The sequence below is a fragment of the Balaenoptera borealis genome (genome assembly GCF_965194805.1).
Source record: "Balaenoptera borealis genome assembly, chromosome: 1".
Lineage (NCBI taxonomy): Eukaryota > Metazoa > Chordata > Mammalia > Artiodactyla > Balaenopteridae > Balaenoptera > Balaenoptera borealis.
The window spans coordinates 120,688,821-120,705,546 of record NC_138860.1 but is presented as its reverse complement, the minus strand read 5'-3'; the positions used below and the strand labels follow the sequence as shown (position 1 = coordinate 120,705,546).

The 16,726-nt window shown below is 31.3% G+C and overlaps 1 protein-coding gene across 8 annotated transcripts in view; it reads left to right on the top strand.

Moving 5' to 3' along the window:
- PRKACB (protein kinase cAMP-activated catalytic subunit beta) overlaps positions 1-16,726 on the top strand; it is a 147,895-nt gene that overhangs the window by 86,204 nt on the left and 44,965 nt on the right. For 4 of the 8 annotated variants that reach the window (XM_082408592.1, XM_082408594.1, XM_082408588.1 and 1 more), the window contains 2 exons: positions 7,338-7,399; positions 9,462-9,590. In XM_082408592.1, coding sequence (XP_082264718.1) covers positions 7,338-7,399; positions 9,462-9,590 — 191 coding nt within the window. Of the gene's footprint in view, positions 1-1,549; positions 1,574-3,057; positions 3,082-3,133; positions 4,190-7,337; positions 7,400-9,461; positions 9,591-16,726 lie in introns of those variants that run through there. The other 4 variants (XM_082408589.1, XM_082408591.1, XM_082408590.1 and 1 more) reach the window with 3 other exon arrangements.

Sequence of the window (16,726 nt, the reverse complement as noted above, 5' to 3'; positions counted from 1 at the left end):
GATTATCTACATAGAAAATTCAAGAGAATCTACCAGTGTTATTTTAGAATTAATGAGAGTCTGCCAGTCTGCCATATAATAAGATCAGTATATAAACATCAACTATGTGCTATACATCAGCAACAAACAAATGGTAATTTTTTAAAAAGTCTCCCTTTTACAATAGCAACCAAAGCTCTAAAGAACCTAGGAATGAATCTAATAAAAGAATAAGACCTTTAAGAGAAAAAAGTTATAAAATTCTACTGAGATATTTAATGTTTAACAAGCAGATATCATTTCATACCCATTAGATTATCAAAAATTAGAAAGTAAAAATTAAACAGTAACACATTTTGTTGAGGATATGGATCATCAAGGATAGAGTGGTAGTATAAACTGGCACAACCATTTATTGAGCCACTTATTATTTAGTTAAGTTGAAAACGTGCATACCCTATCATCTAGGGATCCACTCCTAGCTCTATACTGTCCGGCAACAAGACAGAACATTTGAATTCAGGACCAAATGGAAAATCTTTAGCATATGGTTCTGGTAGATATAATATCCTCTGAGAAAAAGCTTCAGTGAACAATTAAGGAAGTAAAGTACATTTCAAAGAGCATTTCAAAAATTGCCTGGGTCATTAGTTTTATGACTATAAATTTACTTTAAGTTTTATCACAAAATCCTTTAGGGAACATCTTCAGTCCAACATGGCTTGGATGGCCTAGAAAATCCACAGCATCCCTAGACAGAGAGCAAGTTTGGAGAGAAAGCATGTACATGTGATTTGTAGTGAATGAGTACACTATGTGAATTCATAGTGTATCCATCTGTCCATATACATACTAGTCAAATAAGTTAATGTGTTTCTTTCTATAATTTGATCATTTAAATATATATGTCTCACAAAAAGTTTAAAATTTTTTTAACAGTGTAGTGAAAGAGTGGGTCAATTATAATGTTCACTTGTAACCAAGACGATAAAGAATTAACTAATAAAAAATTGTAAGGAGAGTACAGAAGAGTAAATGTAAGTAGTATTGCAATAAGAATAGCCTTTATTGCCTATTAAATTTTCAACCACTCATTCATGTGTGACTTTGTGCAAGACTAATTAATATCTTAGAAAACAAAAGTAGGCCCATTTGTGCCGTTAAGTGGTCCCATCCACTGAACTACACAAATTACAGTTATAGTAATTAAAGTTGTTTTTTATACCCACTGTCATTTTAAGGTTACAGTGAATTTGCTTTGAACAAACATGTTTGAATATGGTGAAGCAAAGTGTCTCTTCAGCAAAGTGAACACAATTGCTCTTCAGATTAAAGGGATAGAAATACGATATTTCATTAATACATTTCCAGAGTAGGGTTTTGACTGGTTAAAAAAATATATGTATCCAAAGAATTAATTGTAATCATTGTATAAAACACTTTTGAATATGTGTTTTTCATTCTATTCCTATGTGTGAATATCTAATGAACATGTATGGGTTGGTAACTTCTTGTGTGTATGTTATTTTATGTGTTATTTAATCTGTTTAATTTATTCTTTTTGATCAAGCACGCAAATCATCAGAAGCATCTGGTAGGAAACCACTTTTTACAGAATAATTTGTTTGCTTTGTTGCTATAAGTTGGATTTTATGAGGCATTTTGTTACAACTAGAATATTTTATATTAGTTTACTGAAAATATTTGTACTACAGCATGTATGTGTGTGGGGGGGTATACTTAGAAATAACAAGTATAGAGTTCTAAAGAGGTGAGTGTTTGAAGTAGGGGTGGCAGAAGACAGTATTACAGTCCACTAGATTTACACTTCCTAGAGGTTTTGGAAGAGATTGTACTGTTATTTGTTGATAGAACTTGGTATTTTCATAAGTTTTGTGCTTTCTAACATACACTAAATAACCTAAATAGAATAATGCTTTTATTTAGGTAAAGAATGAAGATGAAAATAATTTAATTACAAAGAGATTAGGGGGCCCATGAATTATAATCTGCTCAGTAAAAAAATATTTTAACTTATTACAAAAAAAGATACTATTAAGAAACAACTGCTTATAGTACCTAATACTTGCCCTTTCCCTAATAGAAAATTTTAGAGGAACAGCTCCTTCTCTTATTCCCTAAATGGATAGCCATCAAGATTTAAAATATTCAGACCTGTAACCCCCACTGTTCTTCCTCCTTACTCTATCTGGCTCCCCTCTTTCTTTAGCAAGTGATCTTGCCTCCTATTTCCCAGAAGAAATGGAGTACAGCAATTGTGAATAACTCAGTTTACTCCTGTGCCTTTCCACATACTGAAAAGCGTCGCTGTGGCAAGCAGCTACCTCCCTGCTTGGGCACTTTCTTGCCCATACACTTCACCTCCCACTGCTGCTGTACACTTTTACCCTATGCTGCAGCTATTTCAGGTCTGTTGACATTTCCTGAGTAAACCATGCTCTTTCCTTTATGCATTTGATTCAAGATCATCCCAGCCTATCTTTGTCTTCAACTTCATCTGCCAGAGGAACTGTTTATCCTTCAAGATTCAGCACAAATGCTGCATCATCTTTTATGCCTTACCTTACTACCCAAGAATTTCCTCTTTTGAGCTCGAATAGCACCTGTAGATTTCTTAGTTGTAATCCTTGTCACATTCTATTACAGTGGTTCATCTATTTCCCCTTTAGCTTCAGAGTGTCTTTCCTACAGTAGAGTTTTGAAAAAGAACAGAAGTCCAGAGATGGCATTGCAGTAGTTATAGGATGTGTATTTCAGTATATGCTACTTAATATTATTAGCGCTATTGCTATGAGGAGTTAAATTTTTTGTTAGCTGTTTTAAGGAAAATTAGAATGGTATTGATTTTGGCGCTGAACAGTAATTATTGATTTTATTTCTTAACCATTTAATTTAAAAATATTCTATTTGAATATGTTCAGTCAAATAATCATTTCTACATTAATGTTTTAGTCTGTACATAATATTCTGTAAAAATGTGTATAAGTGATTTCATGCTAATATGCTGTTTTTATGAGTGTCATTTAATCATTGTTTAATTTATTTTTCGGATACAAGCTTGCTCCTCTTCAGAAGTATCTGGTAGGCAATTACTTTTAATAAAACAAATGTTACCTTTTAAAACTTTTTATTTGGTTGTTTGCAAGTTGTTATGCTCCTCTTAAAGTTATATTTTTATAAAATATTCTGAGTTAATAAAATATTTTAGTTGATGGGAGAAATGGTTTATTTAGTTTTATGTTGAGTTTTATCCACAAAAATTATTTATATCGCAGTTTCTTGTGTGATATTTTAGAAACAACAAATATAGCACTGTGAAATAGTGGGAGCTGTACAGGGTAGCATAAGACAGATTAATACACACCACTTAAATTAGATAACCCAGGTTAATGAAAGGTTTTTGAAAGAAAAATATAGTTGTAAATTTTGAGTAAAACAGCTAATATTTTAATTGGGTATTTACCCTAGGAAGTTTATATTCTATTTTGTTCTGTTTTCTATTTGTTTCCCTTCTATTTTCTGACATCCATTAAAAGAAGTTAAATGAAATTGTGCTTTTATTGTAAAAGAGGTGTCAAAGAGAGAGGTGACATTTATCACATTACAAAGAAAACTGGAGAATTCAACATCTGGCCTAGTTATAATCTGTACAGTAATAGATTTCTAAACCCTTCTTATAAAACATGAATGATAACCTCCTTTAAGCTTCACATAATGGCACACTGTAATGAACAACATGCCCTTTTTATAATCAGTAGCAATCTAGAATCTAGCAGCAACACAGAACCAAAAATTGCCCAGTAAATAAATTTACTAACTATAATTAGTGAAATATTGCAGAATTATCTGAATAACATGGAGTAAAGATATGCCATACTTGAATTTTTAATAAATTTTCCTAATGTTTAAAATGAACTCTCTAATTTTTAACAATGTCGTGTGTATAAATATATTCAAAGATATTTTGAGGGTGGTAAGATTTAAGTTTTTTTTAATGTACTTGTAGATATGCATAAAAATTATCACTTTGTTTCTTCTTTCTTCATCTCATGAATGTGGGTAAATATTTCTACAAACCAACCCTGGGTGAACATGGCTAGATTCCTTTGGTATTTTTAAACTGAAGAGAAAATAAATTTATGTGGAAAATAAATGTAATTGAAGTATATACTTCTGGGAAGAAATTGAGGTAATTTTTGGTGTGTCCTCATTTTTTTAGTACCTAGTTTGCTCCATTATTGACCAGTACAGAACAAAATATATTTGCAGAAAAATCCTTTGTTGAGATATTTTTTCCTAAGGAGTGTTACTAATCACTGTGTCTTTAGATAGGTACTGATGATTACTAAGAAGCATTAGAACCAATATTATAACTCATATGTGTTGAGCTCCAAAACCTGTGGCTGTTGCAGGATATCACAAGGGTTTAAATTGAGTGTAAATGTAGATATGGCTTATATACGAACACAACAAGAAAACAATTGAGAACTTCAAGTATATGCTTTATAGGGAACTCCAGATTAAATGTGCTGCAGTGTTTGAATTTGGCTCTCTCCCACCACTCGTTTTATTAATTAGTTGCCAACACCTTATGTCAGTGGATATAAACTTTAAAAATAACTAGAGAAAAGCATTTAGAAAGTTAAATTCACCACTGTGTAAAAATAATAAAATCCAAAGCAAATACATGTGGTTCTAGATTGCCTATTGTTTTAGAGTTATTCGTAATCTAGCATGTTATAAAATATTTTATTTTTTGTGTTTATATTTATAAGGTATATATTTTGGTTAGCCAATATTTTTACAAAGAGTTAACTGTGTTCATCTTTGCATCTAAATAGTACACATATAAACCAGACATTTCATGTGTATATGTATACTTATGTGACAAAAAGTGTTGCAGGAACAGAGTTTTCTTTGTGGAATTATTTAATGACATTATAATTAATGCTTATCCTTACTCTAAAAGGGAATCTATTTGTTGAAATAATTTGCAAAATTTAACATCTTTAATTCATACCATTTCTGATAATTTTCATATAAGACCTTTATGAGAACTGTTATTTACTTTCTACAGTGTTACTTGACAGTAAACTCAGAATACTGATGAGTACAGAGAGTATTTCAAAGATTTTCCTGAATATCCTATTAGTGCATGAAATTCAGTAGTACTTAAAATTTTTCCTTTAGTTTATTCACCAAGCAGGAAAAAAGGAAATTTTCCTTCAACTTACCATCTTTGGCAAATACTGCCAGTCCTTCCTTTGACCAGTTACTTTTTTCTTAACTCAAGATCCAATTAGCAAGAAGTGACAGGAGAAGCTGAAACAGGATGTTAGGGATTTTTTCCTTTTCCTGATTTTCTTCCATGTCTTCAAATTATCTGTACTCATGCAGGCATCTGGAGAGTTTATGCTGCAACTTGATGTGCAAGTTCTATAGATAGAAAATAACTAAAAATATTTTTCAAAAGAAATCAGAGGTATATTTTGGGAATCACAAGTTGTTTCTTAAAAGCCACAGTTGCATTTAGCAATAAATTATGTTTTTAATTTATTTTATAGCTGTCGTTTCCAAGTCAATGGCATGTGCAGATGTCTGTTTCATGCAAAAAAAAAAAAAAAGATCTTATAAAACCACTCTTCTTCAGTTGTAACTAGTATATTAACTTTTTAGAAGTAGGATGACTTGAACCTTCCTAAACTCAAAGAAAATGTAATAATTTTCCACCCCCAAATCCACCCCCAGGAAGAATTAGATCATATTTGCATAATTAGTTGCAATTATTTGATTCATTGTTTTGGTGAATGAGATTTTCATACAATGGAAAGATTCTAATTTTAAAAATTATTTTTCTCAAATTTTCTAAAATAGGTATTTTGAGAGTATTTTGCAAAATACAAGTGACAGTTTATATAAAGTAGTAAAATAATATCTTCAGAAATGCACACTAGTGTTACATAAAAACTAATGTCTGCTGTTGGTGCCTGTTAACACCATTTTGAAATCTCAAAGCACTTAAAATGCCAACAGCTTTCTTGTTTAACAGTATTTTGCCAAAGGTACTTCAGTGGGGGTAAAGGAGGAAATTACAATATATCTTACATGCCTCAGTTTAATACTACTGCATCATTAGAAGATCTTATTAAAGTATTTGTGAACCCCTCATTGAACTTTTGTCTTTTTATCATCATTACCATCATTCTTATTATTACTTCTGAAATAAATGCCACTGTGCCATTTGTTTAGCCTTTTACTATTTCAACACTATTTAAATCCTATTTTCATCTTTATTTATAGATTCAGATATGAGAGGAATATTGGGAACTCCCCACCCCCCAAAAAAAAAGAAAGGCTAAAATAATTACTTCTTGTGTAGTTAGGTTTTGCTCTCTCAAACCTAACTATGGGAAAAATAATACATTTTGTTAATGCCATTTCATCTCTCTGGAATTTTTTTCCTATTTGTTTATAAACCCTGAAGTTATTTTGTAAACAGAAGTCATTGTTAATAGCTTTGTGGGAAGACAATGAAAAAGAGGAATCCTTTTAAATGATTCATCATTTATCAAATCTAAAACTTCAAACCACAGCTCTATAAAATAATGTGGCTATTATTGATCACTATATAAACATCTGATTTTGAATTGCTTTACCTTAGTTTATATTATAAATTAGGCATTCAGGCATTTCGTTTGCTCCAAATTTAGAATGAGAGTTTTAAGCTGTTTGGGTTTTTTGGTTGTGGTTTGTTCTGTTTTATTTTTAAGTCTTTGTGGCTATTCTTTGTGTTAGTCTGTAGTTTTTCCCTTTCTCTTTACCTTTAGTAGAGAGGATACAAATCTAATAATATAAATCCTTATACCTGAAAACAGCCCTTTATCAAAGTCAGTTATTTTTGAAACTCCACAAATCAACAAATTGACATTCTCCAGATTTTTTATTTCTTATTTTAAAGGCTCTGTTACTATCTGCTGGCTTATTTATTTACAATAAGTATTTTGTCCTATATTGATTTCTAACTTTTTTCATTACTTTCAGGTATGTTTTCAGGAACAGTATTTTTATTATTAAATTTGAAATTATCAAAGTGACCTCCATAGAGAACAGTATTAGATATTCTTAGAAACTGGAGAAACTGTTTGCTTCTTCTTTAGAGTAACTAAATAGCTCTCTAGTATATCATGGTTGTGAATACATGTTTCACGGCAACCATAGTTGACTTAAGTCTGTGTTTTTTAAGCAAGTATATTTATGTGTAATGTATTTATGTATGTAGTATAAATATTCTTAGAAGTCAAAATTTGTTTTTTTTTTTTTTTTTAATATATTTTCAGTGAAAGAGTTTCTAGCCAAAGCCAAAGAAGACTTTTTAAAAAAATGGGAAAATCCTGCTCCGGTAAGGAACATTTAAAATTTTCTATGATTTAAAAATCTTGCTTTAAGTAAAATCATGATTCTCACCTAAATAATTTACTACTTCAGAAAGTTTAATTTTCAAGCAGCGTTAATGAATATAAGCTGAACGTGAGAATTTTGCCATAACATTATGTTTTGATTTATTAATAATTTTATGTATACCTAAATTGGAGAAGGAACTAATTTCTGATGTAATACCTGATTATACATTTTGATACTAATTCCAAGTTGCTACAAACTCTTGATATTTTCTAATATTCTAGTAATTTTGATTTATGCCTTTGATAGCATATTTATTATTTTTATTAATTATGACAATTAGGGATCATATTGTGCAGTTTCAAATTCTGAATCACAAATACTTGGCTACTGACAACATACTAAGTACTCTAGGATCCTTTCATAAATGTTTTGATGGGTTAAGTTCTATATAATTTAAGTACTTTAGATCTTAACTAAGATCTAAAAATTGTATATAAAAAGAGCCATCTACACTTGCCAAAAACTCTTTTTGAATTTATTTTTATAAATAATTAATGACCTTTAATAGTAGGTGAAATTTTGAAAACTTTTTTCCTAGCATAAAAATCCTTTTGAAGTATTTTTTTCACTAAAAAATATTTAATTCTAAATAAAATGTTATGTTTTATGAAGATGCCATCATTACCAAGATTTAGAGTATGAGCTATATAATTTATGAGGAGGATGGCATATTTGTATGAAAAGCAGTGACTAGCAGAAAGAGATGTTTTGTTGTCTATTAATGATGTTTATTTTCATTATTTAGTTGGGAACTTTATTAAACATTTCAATCCATTGTTGTTGATAAAACCAAAAATTAAATATTAATCCATAAAATTAAATAATTAATTCAGTCAGAATTATAAGGACTTTTTCTTTCTGTATTCATACAGAATCTCATGGCAATTTAAAATTATTAGAAATAAGAATGAAAACAAGTTTTATAAATAAAAACTTAGAGTTACTTGCTTTCTCCTTAATGAGTCAGTAAGAAGCTATGATGTGTCTCCAAAGGCAAGGTTGATTTGCAAAAGATCAAGTCCAACTACAGTGAATTCCAGTAGCAATCCAAATTCCTCACTTATAAAAGAACCATATTGCATCACATTTTTCTCAAGCTTAATGCTATACAGAATGGCCCTTGGAAATATTTTTTCCAAGATTTTCATGAAGATGTTTATAATGAAAACCTATTAAACAAATGGGTTAGCAATTACTATTTGGTGCCACTTAGCACATAATTTGTTCCTAGTAATTTTCATTTTGTTGTGGCAGCAACAAATTCAATAGATTGATGCCTCCAATTCTTTGCTTCTATGCTATAGTCAAAGCCAAACAAAGATGTTTGCTTGTAACAAAGCATCTTTCAAGGAGAAAGAGAGTGATTATTCTTCTGGGACTCCGACTTTTGGTTATCTTTGTGGGAGTGAGGAACTCTTTTTACCTTATTGTTACTTTTTTAGGTAATACTGGGTTATTATCACATCAGAGAGAGAAAACCATTAGTATCTCTCATGCTGTTATTATCTAGTTCATATAAGGATAGAAATGAAGTAAGACAGTGTTTCTTCAGAGGTAACTCTAGTGAAAGGACTCTGATCCTCAGCTTATCTATTCATTATAATTATTTGTAAGTGCACTAAGACTGTGTGGCTTCCATGATTGCATACTTCTGGTCAGTTTGTAATTATTAAAATATGGAGCTAATTTATTAGAAGTCCAATACTATGAATTCATATTAGAATATGACCTTTCATATTTAAACTGAGGATCTTACTTCCTCACATTACTATTATACTTTGTTTTACGATGTAAGTCTCTTCTCAAATATTAGATCCTTTCTTATTCAAAGGGAAAAATAGAACCAATAATCTGCAATTTCAGTAGTCTCTTTGTATTGTTTTTAAATGGATAGTTATAAATTACCTATTCTGATAGCATATCATTAAATCTATTATAGTTTTCATAGTCTTCTTATAAAAATTTCTAATTTTAAAGTTTATTTTTTCATGTATATGTAGAATAATGCCGGGCTGGAAGATTTTGAAAGGAAAAAAACCCTTGGAACAGGTTCATTTGGAAGAGTCATGTTGGTGAAACATAAAGCCACTGAACAGTATTATGCAATGAAGATCTTAGATAAGCAGAAGGTTAGTGTATTCATTGGTTTGGGTTTTTTTTTTTTTTTGGAATTTAAAAAAAATTTTACATTTTAAATTGAGATATAGTTGATTTACAATGTTGTGTTAGCTTCAGGTATACAGCAAAGTGATTCAGTTATATACATATATATTCTTTATTAGATTCTTTTCCATTATAGGTTATTACAAGATATTGAGTATAGTTCTTTGTGCTATACAGGTTCTTGTTGGTTATCTATTGTATATATAGTGGTGTGTATATTTTAATCCCAAACTCCCAATTTATCCCTCCTCCTCAACCTTTCCTTTTGGTAACTATAAGTTTGCTTTCTATGTCTGTGAGTCTATTTCTGTTTTGTAAATAAATTCATTTGTATCATTTGTTTAGATTCCACATATAAGTGATATCATATGATATTTGTCTTTCTCTGTCTTGCCTACTTCACTTATTATGATAATCTCTAAGCAGAATACTCTTTAACATAAATTGCAGCAATATTTTTTGGCCCCATCTCCTAGAGTAATGGAAATAAAAACAAAAATAAACAAATGGGATCTAATTAAACTTAAAAGCTTTTGCACAGCAAAGGAAACCATAAACAAAATGAAAAGACAACCTACCACAGAGTGGTAGAAAATATTTGCAAATGATACGACTGACAAGGGATTAATTTCCAAAATATACAAACAGTTTATTACAGCTCAATATCAAGAAAACAAACAGCCTAATCAAAAAATGGGTGGAAGATGTAAATAGACATTCCTCCAAAGAAGACATACCAGTGGCCAACAGGCACATGAAAAGATGCTCAATACTGCTAATTATTAGAGAAATGCAAATCAAAACTACAATGAGGTATCACCTCACACTGGTCAGAATGACCATCATCAAAAAGTCTACAAGTAATAAATGCTGGAGAGGGTGTAGAGAAAAAGGAACCCTCCTACACTGCTGGTAAGAATGTAAATTGGTACAGCCAATATGGAGAACAGTATGGAGGTTCCTTAAAAAACCAAAAATAGAGCTACCACAGGATCCTGCAATCCCCCTCCTGGGCGTATATCCAGAGAAAACCATAATTTGAAAAGGTACATGCACCCTAATAGTTATAACAGCACAATTTACAGTAGCCAAGACATGGAAGCAACCTAAATGTCCATCAACAGATAAATGGATAAAGAAGATGTGTATATATACACAATGGAATATTATTCAGCCATAAAAAAGAATGAAATAATGCCTTTTGTAGCAACATGGATGGACCTAGGGATTATCATGCTAAGTAAAGCAGTCAGACAGAGAAAGACAAATATCACATAATATTGCTTATATGTGAAATCTAAAAAAATGATACTAGTGTATTCATTGTTATTTACCTGAAGAGTAAATTTTATCTGCTAGATTATTAAACACATGCAATAGAATAACTTACCATTGACACCTTCAGATAATTTTATTGTTGCGTTTAATTTGCATTCCTCTTTATTGTGACTATATGACACACACAATTAATAGTTTGAGTGTAGGGGGGTACATTATTATTTCAATAATTATTTATACATAATAGGTATATATATGTTTGCTAACAAAATATTGAATTCTATATGTAAAGAACAGGCATCTCTATTACATTCTGCCTTGTGGAAAAATGCAGGGACCAATTACTTGATCCTTAGATTGAGGTAACAGAAATTTAGTGATTTATTTTATGACTTATTTTAATTGATAGTTGAAGCCCTGTTGTTTAACATGATTGAGTTGTTTAATTTAAAATGTAAGTTAAAGCAGGGAAAAATTTGAAAACCTGCATACTGTAACAAATATCAAATCATTATATTATACACCTCAAACTAATAATGTTACATGTCAGTTATAGCTAAAAGAAATTAATTAATTAAAAAATGAATTTTAAGCATTTATCATATATTAGTGTTATCTAATGAATCAAGATGTCTGAATTATTCACGCTTTAAATATTAAGCTTCTGTTTTCCTAGTAATCACGATTAAGGGAAAGTAAAAGAAAAATGGCAAATCTTGATTTGTTATCTTACAGATATTATGTACTCAAGAATGACATTTTTGCTTGCTGGGATACAGATAGGAAAATGTGGAGGAAACAGTACTGAATGAGTAATCAGGGTTACAGATGGTGGGTAAACTAGTGCTATCCAATAGAAATATAATGTGAGGCACATATGTCATTTTGAGTTTTTTAGTAGCTACATTTTTTAAAAAGTAAAAAGAAATAGTTAAAATTATTCTTAATTAATAGGTCTTCATTTAGCCCAAGGTATCTAAAATACTATCACTGCCACATGTAATTAATATAAAAATTACTGAGATGTTTCATACTCTTTTTTTCATACCAAGTTTTCAAAATCTGATGTTTATTTTACACTTACAGTATATCTCCATTCAAATTAGCCACATTTCGAGTGTTAAATAACCACATGTGGCTAGTGGCTACCATATTGGACAGCACAGCATTAGACTGGTCTGAGGTTTTAGTCCAACCTCTATTTTAAAACAAAAAACAAAACTAACCTCTAACATGAAAAGTAGTATATGGATTAAGTCTCTCTAAAATTAAATACACCCATACACACATTTGTGCATCTTTGTCTACTGCCGTCTTTCACTTTATCGTTTCTAACCATGCTTCTTGAAAAAATAGTTTAATCACTATCCGCTAACTCACTTCCTTTTAATTCTTCAACCCACAACAATTTAGCTGCCTCCTTGTTTATCTCCTGCTTCTTGCTACTCTACTGAAATGGCACTACCATGGGTCACCAATCCAGTGACTTAATCACCAAGTCCAGTGGACTCTTTTTGCTCATCCTATGTGACTTTTTTAGAGCCTATGACTGTAGTGATGCTCCCTTGAAACTGTCTTGTCCCTGGACTTCTGGAACCCCATGCTCCTAATTATAGTATTTCCTCTCTGGGCTCTTCTTTTTCATGTGCCTTTTCCTGTTTTGTTCTATTTTTTCCTTCTGTCTGCTCTTTAAAGATTGCTAATCTCAATCTCTGGACTATCCACTCTTCCTGTTTTCTTGTTCTATACCCTCTCCCTGTGTACTCTAATCCAAGCTTCAGCTCATCCTTGAACTCTACACTTCTGATTTGTACAGTCTGAGCATGGAGCTCTTAGATATCAACTAGTCCTTACCCTAATTATCTAGATGAGGTAATTGGATCTTAGAGAGGGTAAGTGACCAGCATACTTGTATTGCTAGCACAACAACAAAATGTCTCAAATTTGCTTGCTTGCTTGTTTGTTTGAAGCACAATAGACTTACAATATTATATTAGTTACAGGTGTACAACATAATGATTTGATATTTCTATACATTACAAAATGATCACCATGACAAGTCTAGTTACTATCTGTCACTATACAAAGTTATCATAATATTATTGACTATATTTCCTATGCTGTATTTTATACCTGTGGTTCATTTATTTTGTAACTCTTAATTTATCCTGTAAACTCTTAAAGTTCGTATCTCTTAATCTCCCTTACCTATATCACTCATCACCCCACACCTCCTCCCCTCTGAGTTCTCTGTATCTATGAGTCTGTTTCTGTTTTGTTATGTTTGTTCACTTGTTTTTTAGGTTCTACATATAAGAGAAATCATATGGTGTTTTCCTTTGTCTGACTTATTTTACTCAGCATAATACCCTCATACCCTCTAAGTCCATCTATGTTGTCACAAATGGCAAGATGTCCTTCTTTTTTTATGGCTGACTATATTCCATTTTATATTCCATCTTCTTATCAATCCATCTGTTAATGGACACTTAGGTTGCTTCCATATCTTGGCTATCGTAAATAACACTGCAGTGAACATAGGGGTGCATATATCTTTTTGAATGGATGTTTTTATGTTCTTTGGAAAAATACCCAGAAGTGGAATTGCTGGATTATATGGTAGTTCTACTTTTAATTATTTGAGGAATCTCCATACTGTTTTCCATAGTGACTGTACCAGTTTACATTCCTACCAACAGTGCATGAGGGTTCCATTTTCTCCACGTCCTTGCCAACACTTGTCATTTGTGTCTTTTTGATAGTAGCCATTCAAACAGGTGTAGGGTTGTATCTCATTGTAGTTTTGATTTGCATTTCCCTGATAATAAGTGATGTTGAGCATTTTTTCATGTGCCTGTTGACCATCTGTATGTCATCTTTAGAAAAATGTCTATTCAGGTCCTCTGCCCGTTTTTCAATAGGGTTGTTTTTTGATGTTGAGTTGTACGAGTTTTTTGTATATCTTGGATATTAACCCTTTATCAGCTACATTGTTTGCAGTTATTTTCTCCCATTCAGTTGGATGCCTTTTTGTTTTGTTCATAGTTTCCTTCACTGTGCAGAAGTATTTTAGTTTAAGGCAGTCCCATTTGTTTACTTTTGTTTTTGTTTCCCTTGCTTGAGGAGACATATCCAAAAAAACATTGTTAAGACAAGTGTCAAAGAGCATACTGCCTATGTTTTCTTCTAGGAATTTTATAGTTTCAGATCTTACATTTAAGTCTTTAATCCATTTTGAGTTTATGTTTGTATATGGTGTGAGAAAATAACCCAGTTTGATTCTTTTGCATATAGCTGTTCAGTTTTTCCAGCACCGTTTATCAAAGAGACTATCTTTTCTCCATTGTATATTCTTGCCTTGTTTGTTGTAGATTAATTGACCATATAAGCATGGGTTTCTTTCTGGGCTTTCTAGTCTGTTTCATTGGTCTATGTGTCTGTTTTTATACTAGTTTCATACTGTTTTGATGACTGTAGGTTTGTAGTATACTTTGAAATCAGCAGGCATGATACCTGCAGCTTTGTTCTTCTTTCTCAAGATTGTTTTGGCTATTCAGGATCGTGTTTACATATATATTCTAGAATTATTTGTTCTAGTTCTGTGAAAAATGCCATTGGTATTTTGATAGAGATTGCATTGAATCTGCAGATTGCCGTGGGTAGTATGGCCATTTTAAGAATATTAAGTCTTCCAATCCGTGAGCTCAGTGTATCTTTCCATTTGTTTGTTTCATTTTTAATTTATTTCATCAATGTGTTTCAGTTTTCCGAGTACAGGTTTTTACCTCCTTGGTTAGATTTATTTCTAAGTGTTTTATTCTTTTTGATGCAGTTGTAAGTGGGATTGTTTAAATTTCTCTGATAGTTTGTTGTTAGTGTATTAAAACACAAAAGATTTCTATACATTAATTTTGTGTCCTGAAACCTTACTGAAATCATTTATTAGTTATAATAGGCTTTTTTGTGGCATCTAAAAACATTAAATGTTTAGCAGGGGGGAAGCAAGAATGCACAGTCATTAGAATGCATTCAAACTTAAGGGATTATCAACTTAAATAACCACATATATGTATAGGTTGTTATATATAAACCTCCTGGTAGCCACAAACCAAAAATCTATAATAGATACACACACAAAAAAGAGAAAGGAATCCAAACATAACACTAAAGATAGACATCAGATCACAAGGGAAGAGAGCAAAAGAAAAAGAAAGAAACAAACAAACAAAAAAACTACCAAAAAAACCCACCTGAAAACAGTTACCAAAATGACAGTAAGTACGTATCTACCAATAATTACTTTAAATGTAAATGGACTAAATGCTGTAGTCAAAAGATAGAGTGGCTGAGTGAATAAAAAAACAAGACCCATATATATGTTGCCTACAAGAGACTCACTTCACATCTAAAGACACACACAGACTGAAAGTGAGGGGATGGAAAAAGGTATTCCATGCAAATGAAAATGAAAAGAAAGCTGTGGTAGCAATACTTATATCAGACAAAATAGACTTTAAAACAAAGACCATAACAAGAGACAAAGAAGAACATTACATAATGATAAAGGGGTCAATGCCAGAAGAAGTAATAATAATTATAAATATATATGCACCCACCATAGGAGCAGTGAAATACATATAGCAAATATTAACAAACATAAAGGGAGAAATTGATAGTAACATATTAATAGTAGGGGACTTTAATATTCCACTTACATCAATGGACAGATCGAGATAGAAAATCAATAAAGAAACACTGCCCTTAAGTGACACATTATACTAGATGGGTTTAATAGCTATATATAGAAAATTCCATCCCAAAGCATCAGAATACACATTCTTTTTCAAACACACATGGAAATTCTCCAGGGTAGATCAATGCTAGGCTACAAAACAAGTCTTAATAAATTTAAGAATACTGAAATCATATCAAGCATCTTTTCCAACTACAATTATATGAGACTAGAAATCAACAACAACAACAAAGTACAAAAAACACAAACACATGGAAGCTAAACATAGTGCTACTGAGCAACCATTGGGTCACTGAAGAAATTAAAGTGGAAATCAGAAAATACCTGGAGACAAATGAAAATGAAATGCAATGATCCAAAATCTGTGGGACACAGTACACAGTAGAAGCATCTCTAAGAGGGAAGTTTATAGTGATACAAGCCTCCCTCAGGAAACAAGAAAAATCTCAAATAAACAACCTAATCTTACACCTAAAAGAACTAGAAAAAGAAGAATAAACAAAACCCAAAGTTAGTAGAAGAAAAGAAACCATAAAGATCAGAGCAGAAATAAATGAAAGAGAGACTGAAAAAAAACAATAGAAAACATCAATGAAACTAAGAGCTGGTTCTTTAAAAGATAAGAACCTTTAACCAGACTCATCAAATAAAAAGGAGAAAGGGCCCAAATAAATAAAATCAGAAATGAAAAAGAAGAAGTTACAACTGACACCACAGAAATACAAAGGATCATAAGCGATTACTACGAACAATTACATGCCAACTAATTGGACAAACTAGAAGAAATGGATAAATTCCTAGAAGAGTACACTCTCTCAAGACTGAATCAGGAAGAAATAGAAAATATGAACAGACCAACTACCAGCAATGAAATTGAATCAGTAATTTTTAAAAAAAACCTCCCAACAACAAAAGTTCAGGACCAAATGACTTCATGGGTGAATTCTACCAAACATTTAAAGAAGAGTTTACATCTGTCCTTCTCAAAGTATTCCAAAAAATTTCAGAGAAAGGAATGCTTGTGACCTCATTGAATGAGGCCAGCATCACCCTGATATCAAAACCGAAAAA